Consider the following 9,664-nt stretch of genomic DNA (forward strand, 5'->3'; position numbering starts at 1 on the left):
CTCTGTAGGCAGCCTGTAGATGACACCGCTGTGCACTGAGTGTGACCCAGGAGTAGGCTGGGAGGAAGTGACAGTCGGTGGGACACACGTGATGCTGGGAGGACACCCAAGCATCAGTGTCCACTTAAGCAGGCCCCCGAGCCAGGAGCTCAGGAGTCTGGGCAGGAGGCTGGCAGTTGTCTGCACGTGGACGAAACCACCAGAGTGGACGGGACCCACGAAGAAGAAGACAGAAGAGTAAAGGCAGGAATCCCAGCATATTGTGCGCAAAGGAAAGCAGCAGCGCTTCAGAAGTAAGTGCGATACTGCGAAGTGGAAAACAAGAGCCAAACTAGAGTCATGAAAAATGACCAAAATAATGAAGAACTGTAAACACTCAGAGTCTGTTAGCACCAGAAGCGAACAATAACTGATATAACTGAGTCAGCAAGACACAGCGTAATTTACACTGTGGAAAGATACACTGCACATTTTAAAACCTTCTTCTTAAATTTAGAAATATTTCAGCCAGTAAAATTCAATCTGAGAGAATACTTCCATTTTCTGATACAGGGTAAATGAATAAAAATATGGGAGTATATCAACATACATGAAACTTTTTCATAGTTTTTGATACTCGAAAGTGACTAACCAGTAACAGGTACCTTTTTTAAAAAATATATATTTTATTGATTTTTTACAGAGAAGAAGGGAGAGAGATAGTTAGAAACATCGACATCGATCAGCTGCCTCCTGCACATCTCCTACTGGGGATGTGCCCGCAACCCAGGTACATGCCCTTGACCGGAATCGAACCTGGGACTTTTCAGTGCGCAGGCCGATGCTCTATCCACTGAGCCAAACCGGTTTGGCAACAGGTACTTTTTGAATAATGCTTAAGGGGAAAGCAGAGGCTGCGGGCATTCAGGATGCCTTAGTTAGAGACCTGCATCCCATTTTCCATGCTCAGTGTGAGAACAGGGACAAAGAAAGAGAAAATGCAAGTGAGGAGGAGGCTCGCTCTCCTCAGGTGGAACAGGCTGTGAACATTCTTGAAGTGAGAGAACAGGAAGGCTTTCTTAGCAAAGCTTATCTCTCTTAGTAATTGTTGCACATTCTCACTCTATCAAATGCCTGGGGCCCTATTTTACTTATAAAAGGAAACTGGTGGGTTTTTAAAGAGCTATCTTGGCAACAGGCCAAAACAGCTGGTGTCTCCGCGGTCCCCCAGGAAAAAAATGTACATTGGTCATTGTCTCCCTCTTTAAACTGAGCAGAGTCCCTGTGATGCGGTCTCCGTGTCACCATACTGCCCCTGGGAGCGCTCTCACCACCGGACGCCGAGCCCATTAGAGCGGCAGGGGAACAGGAAGCAGGGTCGCAGAGACGTTCCTGTCCCCTGGCCCTGAGTTTAACTGATGCGCAGTGCCACTCCCCATTCATGGAAAGCGGCTGCAGGGAAATTCTCCTGGCGCTTACGCTGTTTGAAGGCCGAGAGCTTGACAGCTGGAACTATCTCTGTGAGATCATGATGACTGTGTCTGGGCCTTCCAGTAAGTTCCATTAGGAGGAGGAAGCAAGGCTGGTCTGCTGACGTCCGTAATCGGAATAAGACATTGGAGCTTGCTTCCTGGGGGCAGGGGCTGGTCGGATCTTTGGAAGCACTGAAATGAGATTAGGCAGGAACGTGGAGGGAAATGTTCCACTGCCTTTCAGATTCTGCAGATGACTCAGGAGTGGCTGCCACTAAACAATCTGCAGGAGACTCAGATTAGCTTTTGGTCTTTGACCTAAACTGATGGAAAGTGTACAGCATGAAGTCCGTTTCCTTCTTAGATATTAGAAGCTAAACACTTTTAAGCTTCTCCATAGTTTCATTTTACATGTGGCGTTCTAGTATTTACTCTACAATGCTGCTTCATCTGAAATAATGTAAGAATAAATGTATCTAGCAGGAGATACATCAGAATGTTGGGAAAACTGAAATTAGCAAAGTCACAAGAAAGAGATTTGACTATAATTAGCAAAATCCTCAAGTTAGTCATAAAGTAATTAGTAAGTGAGCCTAAATATTAACATAAAAGTCTGCCTAGGAGCAGCTACTGAAGGAGCGCTGGGGAAAATAAATGTATTAGCATGCATCTACTACTGTCCTAGAGGAAAGGTCTGGTGTTACTTGTCTTAAAGGATCTTCTTAGAATAGGAAAGTTAAATGACAGTTTTTTAGAGAAATATTTAAACTATGTACGTTTTACTTTTTGTTTTTTAAAGAACAAGAGACCTGGGCTTTTAGAAAGAAGCAACCTACCTCAGCAGATAAAGGGGCAAGTCTGGGGCTGAAGGGTGGGCAAGGCCCCAGTCACAGGCCATTTCCATTAAAGCCTTAACAGCGGCAGGGCCTTCGGAGGGATGCAGTCAAGGAAGAAAGATGATTATCAGGTTAGCAAACATTTCAGAGTCATGGATGCCACCAGTGGCAAGGGTGCCAGGAAACTTGTATGCACTGTTGAAATCTTCTAAATTGTATCAAAAGCATGCACTCTGATTCAACAATAACAACTTCCGTCTTTAGGACAAATTTCTTGACCAAGAAAAATACAAAAGAGATATATGCCTATAGAGGGGTTCACTATGGTGTTTAATTGTGAAAAAGTACAATCTAACTGCTGTTGGCAACAGACTGATTAAGTAAATTATAATACATAATATGGTGCCATGTAGCCATTAAAAGTGATGGAGATTTATGTAAGTTTACTGTGCAGAGAATTCCTATGACTAATCAGTGAAAAAAGGTTCCAGAGTAGTACAGTAAAACAACATGTATGTACGATTATGTGAATGTGCCTATAGAAGAAGGTCTGAAATAATGTTTCTATTATAACAGATGATTACAACTCAGTGAGATTTCTGGTAATTGTTTCCTTTCTTGTACTTTTCTACATTAATTCTTTTTAAAAAATATTGAATACATGTTTTTACCATTTTAAAAAAAAGCCATTTTTGTTTTAAGAAAGATAGGTCCAAAGTATATTTTTCAGTGGGGTGGAGGGAGGGTCCCATCTTAAATCTGGGTGCACTTATCTGCTTCAGTCTGCTGACAAAGTAGTTTCTACTAGTCCTCCTTTTCTGAAACCTCTGATTAAATGATATGTCACTGTGTAAAATACAAATTTATATAAATATTTGATATATTACACATATTCTATAGGAAGTGATGAATAAACAAAAAAGATTTCTAAGATGCTGAAGGTCTTCACTTTAAGTATTGTCATGTTCCCTTTCAGGCCAGCAGATGTAGCTGTGACTTAAAATAGGGAATGTAAGCTGCTCTGGGTCAGCCATTAGATGGCACCCCTTTTATAAAAACTGGGTTTACAGTGGAGATTTAATACAACTGAAGCAGCAACCAACAAGTATTTGACACTGAAACTGACTCTGATCTAGAGCATTCGTCTCAGTTATTTACTGAGTGCAGAGACTGTTTTCCTGTCATAGAAAGATGGTATTTCCCAATAAGAGACAGTAAATAGTGAGAAAAGTTCATCAACGGACTTTTTTTGTGAGCAGCCTCACAGTTCTCATCAAAACTCTCTAAATGCAGACCTGAAATGCAGCCCTTTGCTCTCCACAAGCCTCAGGGCAGAGCCATATGGTAAGAATTTGTGTAGAAAGTTTTAAAGCCTAAGCTGTCCATAATAAGTCTATTGGGGAGCCCTGTCTTAGCACAGAGGCTGGCTCAGGGTAGGCCCACAAATGTCTTCCGAATGAACACATCAATATACACTACTGCTCTCAAAAGATGTATCCTTGACAAAGTACCAGTGGTTCACTTTTCTGAGACTTTTCAGTAATAAAAATCAAACAATATGCCCAATGACCAGGATGGAGGGAGGGTGTGTCCTTGCAGCCTCTTTTTAGTTAAAGACATTAAGATGCACTTTAAAAGGATTCCAAGTACCCTTAGATTCAATAGTGCCCATCAGAAACGAGTATTTCTCCCCAAAATATTTAATTTAGGCAATAATCCTCTTATCAGGACAAAGAAGTTCACATTCTAGACACTAAAATAGCAGTCTAGCCCAGTGATGGCGAACCTATGACACGTGTGTCAGAGATGACACGTGAACTCATTTTTTTGGTTGATTTTTCTTTGTTAAATTGCATTTAAATATATAAAATAAACATCAAAAATATAAGTCTTTGTTTTACTATGGTTGCAAATATCAAAAAATTTCTATATGTGACACGGCACCAGAGTTAAGTTAGGGTTTTTCAAAATGCTGACACCCCGAGCTCAAAAGGTTCGCCATCACTGGTCTAGCCCATAAAGCCCAAGTTCTCAAGCACATAGTCTAATTTAAATAACCTAATTTTGTTGGTCTATGAAAATTTGCCAGCACAGTTACCTTAAAAATAAAGGTTAGTCAGACAAGGAGGAAAGCAACATCTGTTTGTCTACTGGTATATTTTGAGTGACAAATACAATGATGCCCATGTTTAGTTATTATTAAGCCAAATGTGAAAAACTCAATAATGCCAGCACTACTACTACTAATCTATTACTCCAGCAATTCTCCCCTCCCGTTCCCCACTAACGGAATCACTCCCATCGGTGTGCAGACATGCTGTTAATTCTCCCAACTTAAAGATAAACACAAACTCTCTTGACCCCAACTCTCCCTTCTATGACCCCACTTTCTTTCCCTTTATAGCAAAACTCAAGACTTGCTTATATGTACTGCCTCCAATCTCTCTCCTCCATGTTCTTTTGGATCCACCCCACTCCGGCTTTACCCATCAATGACTGCCATCTGCTAACTGAGTGAACAACCACATGACTTATCCCCAGCATACACCCCCCTGAAAGGTTTTCTTCACCTGGCATCCAAGCCACCATTCTCCTGGTTTTCTTACCTCTTCACTAGGGAAATCTCATTTGCTACTTTCCTCATTCCCCAACCTCTTAAAACTTGGGCCTGCCCAAGAGTTCCTTCCGTGGACCTCTCTGCATGCACTGCTGTAGTGAGGTCATCTGCTCTTGTAGCTTTAAATACCATCTATTTAAGATGCCTATTTGAGATTGATGAGTCTCAAATTTCTGTCTTCACCTTTACATCTCCCCTGAATTCTAGCCTTTTTATCTAACTGCTTACTCGACTTTCTACTTGGCTATCACATCTCACATTGACAAGTCCCAGACTGAGCTCCTGACTTAACCCCCAACAACATCTGCTCCTGTCACACTGATCCCCATCCATTTTCCAGTTGCTCAGGCCACAAACCGTGGAGGCATCCTTGACTTCACTTTTTCTCTCACCTTTCTCACTCAATCCGTAACAAATCCTTGTTGACTCTACCTTTGAAATGTATCCAGAACCTACTTGCATCAACTCCACTGCGGCCACCTGCTCCACACCACCCTCATTCCCGCCTGTCACAGACAGCGTGGTCCACAGAACTTCCTACTGGTAGTTTAATAAGACAACCTTCTGAATGTATAGCTCCACAGCTTGGAGTCTAAATTACACACACACACACACACACACACACACACACACATTTTTCAGATTTTCTCCCATAATATGTAAGTGCATTAATAATTTAAATAATAATTTTACAATGCTTTAACTATTTTAGAAGAATATTTATATATAAGGATGTCAAACAGCATAGAAAGTTGTTCCAAGTTAAATAATTCACTGAACAAATAGTACCAATTTATATAGAATGAACTTTTGCTATGAATTAGTCATTACTTAATTACATTTGAAGTTTCACCACCCTCAAATATTTAAATTACTTATGTCATTTACTAGTAATGAGAAGTTCCCTAGTCATTATAAGAATGTAGTCACCGTCTCTGTCATCACTTCCTAAGACAGTGAACAAACTATACAAATTTGAGAATCAGGAAGATCTGGACCGCAGGAAGTAGAATAAACATTCCAGATACCAGTTAAGGACCGTGGCTACTTACACTGTGAACTCCTAAAGCTTTCCAGACCGCGAAGCTGATCACGCCAACCCCGCACCATGCACACAGTGAGCCCCAGCCCAGGGCTCGCAAGGCCAGGGAAGACCCGCTCTCCGGCAGCGCAGCGGTGGCCGTGCTTCCCTGCAATGAAGACAGGAAAGTTGGGGTGAAAATCTCAGTTCAGAAAGAATAAATATTTGGGCCGAACCGGTTTGACTCAGTGGACAGAGCGTCGGACTGCGGACTGAGGGGTTCCGGGTTCGATTCCGGTCAGGGGCATGTATCTTGGTTGCGGGCACATCCCCACTGGGAGGCGTGCAGGAGGCAACTGATCGATCTCTCTCATCCATGTTTCTAACTCTCTATCCCTCTCCCTTCTTCTCTGTAAAAAATCAATAAAATATATATATTTTTTAAAAAAGAATATTTGGGGAGTGTTCGAAATTAATGTAAAAAAAAAAAAAAGCAAACACCCACAAAAATACCCCCAAAGAAATTTTAAAAATTTAGATAAAACTATAACTTACTTTCTGATGTCCATGAAAATGAACATTTCCCCAAGTTGTGAACCACCTGTTTATGCCTTTTAAATTGATACTCATGTTATTTGCCCAGAGTTTTCTTATTTGTATCTTCTCTTGTATTTTGCTTTTTAGTTTTTGTTTTTGGTCAAAGATGCATTCTGATGCTTTTAAGCTCACTAAAACTTCCCCTATCCTACCGTTACAGTCATTTCTCTTTTCTGTTAGCTTTATTTTTAAGTTATCTCTTCTTTTCACCACTAACTTTTAAGTTCATCTGGTATTTATTTTGGTTTTGATGGGAGCTAATGACTCAAGGGAGTTTACTTCCCCAAACCTTAGCAACTGCCCCACTCTGTTGATTAATCCAGCTATTTTTGTACCACTAATTTATCATCTATTTTTATGCCAGAATCACAGATTTAATTATAGAAAAAAAATCTTAATATCCAGAAAGTACACCATACTCATTACTGTTTTCAAAAATTCCATTGCTGTTTTTGCCTATTGATTCTTCCAGAAAAATCCTAGAACATTGTGTCAAGATTTCTCCTATCCCCAAACAAGTAGAGAAAATGCCCATTCATTGGCATTTTCATCAGCTAATTTTCAAGCTAATTAGCTAATCTGATAAACAATAGCAAATTTGTAACATCTCATCTTCCACCTGGAAATGTATTCTCTTTAATTTGTCTTTTTCTTTTTAAAAATGATTTTCTTGATCTTGCTCAACACCATTTCTTAATACAGGCTTTTCTACACATGTATTTTGTGATTGTGAGTGTTACTGACAGCACACAGGAATTATGCTTATGTTGGCATGTGTACCTGGCACGTGCCTAGACTCTGCAGATACTCAGTATTTGCTGACTTACACTTTTTGTGGATATGCCTTAGCCATTCTCTACGATAAAACAATCTGCTCTCACCTCCCTCCTTTCTCATGTTGCTGTAACCTCAGTGTGGTTCCCCGGAGCCCACATAAATGCACAGGTTCTAACTGGCCTGAATTTGCATCCAGAAGCAGTGCCACTAACCAAATATTATTAAACTGGAGTGTGTTTAAGTGCTTTAGCCTAAATTTTATTTCAGAAACTTGAATTTAAAATTCCTTATGCTTATGTTGGCATGTGTACCTGGCACGTGCCTAGACTCTGCAGATACTCAGTATTTGCTGACTTACACTTTTTGTGGATATGCCTTAGCCATTCTCTATGATAAAGCAATCTGCCCTCATCTCCACATGAAAGGGCCCGAGTTGCATGTGTTGAAGCAAAAAAGTACTAGTTAACAGGGGAGGGCAGACACAGAGCAACACATAAGAACAAGTAACTACAAGCAAATGTGAAGAAAATTTCTCATCACCTAGGTCAATGAGCTATACAGTACCACGACAGTGATTGCTCAATCTTGCTCTTGGAGTAAGGATTTTCTTCCGTAAGCATGTTATAGTCATTCAACCAAAACTTCCGGAGCACCTACTGTGTGCCAGGCGCTTTTCTAGAGAGGAGGGCTGCAGCAGTGCACAAGCACATATGATCTCTCAGTTCAAGGAGATGACATGTTTTCCATCAATGCTAAGATGCACTTTATTTCAACATCTTAACATCTCTGAGATAGAAATGCCTCTTGCAATCAGTATTATGTCAAGAGTTTAACTGACATCACTTTTTCTTTCTTAGTGATACATAAAACATTGGGGCCTCTCACAATTGACAGTGAATTACCTAGATTTAGACAAAAGTCATGTTGTGAACAGAAAATGTACTGGATGAGTTTTCAAAATCTTGTTCTGCTAAAAGTGAAGGAAGCACACATTTAAGTACCTCCTTTTACATGAAAATACTGTTGATTAATTTGTGCACTTCTTGAAACTATGAAGTGTACATAGGTTTACTTGTAAAGGCATTATTTTATCTTATTTTTTATTTTTCCTATGCAATAGAGCTGCCATTTACTTGTAAACAATAACAATGCTATGAATGGATTTCAGTGTCACAAACCTTATTGAACCACTCAGGACTTCTCTTTTTAGCCAAAGATAACGTTGTAACGAATCCAGCTAGCATTCCCGCAGCAGCAACAGTACCTAGGAAAAGTCCGCCTGCCAAGAGTTTGGGGGTAGGCGTGGAGGATGGGGAGAGAGATGAAAGAAAGGAGGGAAGAAACCAGAGGTTAAAAGGATGTGCACAGGTAAATTTCCGCTGCTAATGACATTACATTCAAAGTCACTTTTGAAATTCCAGAAACAATGGTTAAGCAGCTCTTGCCAAAGGTAAATGGCAGGGGCTGTGAAACCTGCCTGACTTCATGACCTCCGAGGTCACTGACATGTCATCTCCAAGTGCAGGGAATGGGCGCAGGGACGCTTTAGGGGACAAACCCAACTTGAGAACCTCGTGCTAAGCGCAGTAAGTCAGGCAGAAAAGTCAAGGACCATATGATTTCATCCATATGTGGGACATAAAACTGAAAGCACAAATGAACAAACAAGACAAACAAAAACTCAGACACAGACAACAGAATGGTGGTTACCAAGAGAAGCAGGGAGGGGGAGCACAAAATGCAATATACGGGTCATGTATTATTAGAAATGTAAACTGAAATATGTAATTTTAGTATCCAATGTCACCCCAATAATTGTAATGAAAAGGAGAAAATGTTAGTTCTACAGAATTAAAAAAGAAAAAGGAGGGCACAGAGAAACTGCAAGGGCATGGGGGATGCAGCACCAGGAACAGCTCCTGTTCCCCCCGCCCCCCGCCACCTCCCCGGGGTCACTGCACCCCATAACCTCAGGGACAAACCCAGGCGGAGGTCCCCCAGGGCGGGTGGCAGTGGGAGTGCCCGCTGCAGCGCGGGCAGAGCCGGGGTGAGCTCGCCCCGACGCCCGCAGCTCACCACACCCCACCTTTAACCAGGAAGAGCCGGTCTTCGGCGAGTCCCGGAGCCTCCAGCCCGGAGGACCGCTCCCCAGGCTCAGGGCCCGCAGGGTCCATGTTTGTAATAAAGCCTCCACTCCCGGTCCGGCGACACCTGGGCCCGGGGGGAAGCGACAGCAGGCGGGGGAGAAAGGTTCCGCCCCGCCCCCCTGTACAACCGGAATATCGGTCCCCAAAGCCCCGCGGCCACCGCCGCCCGGAGGGAAGCAGTGGGGCGGCCCGCGGGGTCCCAGCCCGGCCCCGGGGCG

The 9,664-nt window shown here is 42.1% G+C and overlaps 1 protein-coding gene across 1 annotated transcript in view; it reads right to left on the reverse strand.

The window, feature by feature from the left end:
- Window positions 1-9,658, reverse strand: part of TMEM242 (transmembrane protein 242) — a 23,553-nt gene extending 13,895 nt beyond the window's left edge. Inside the window, exons 1-3 of the mRNA XM_006757684.2 lie at window positions 9,386-9,658; window positions 8,478-8,578; window positions 5,957-6,094 (exon numbers count right to left, since the gene is read on the reverse strand). Coding sequence (XP_006757747.1) covers window positions 5,957-6,094; window positions 8,478-8,578; window positions 9,386-9,473 — 327 coding nt within the window. The 5' untranslated portion in view covers window positions 9,474-9,658. The remainder of the gene's footprint in view (window positions 1-5,956; window positions 6,095-8,477; window positions 8,579-9,385) is intronic.
- Between the last annotated feature and the right edge of the window lie 6 nt (window positions 9,659-9,664).

The sequence above is a fragment of the Myotis davidii genome, unplaced genomic scaffold, assembly GCF_000327345.1.
Source record: "Myotis davidii unplaced genomic scaffold, ASM32734v1 scaffold1494, whole genome shotgun sequence".
Taxonomy (NCBI): domain Eukaryota; kingdom Metazoa; phylum Chordata; class Mammalia; order Chiroptera; family Vespertilionidae; genus Myotis; species Myotis davidii.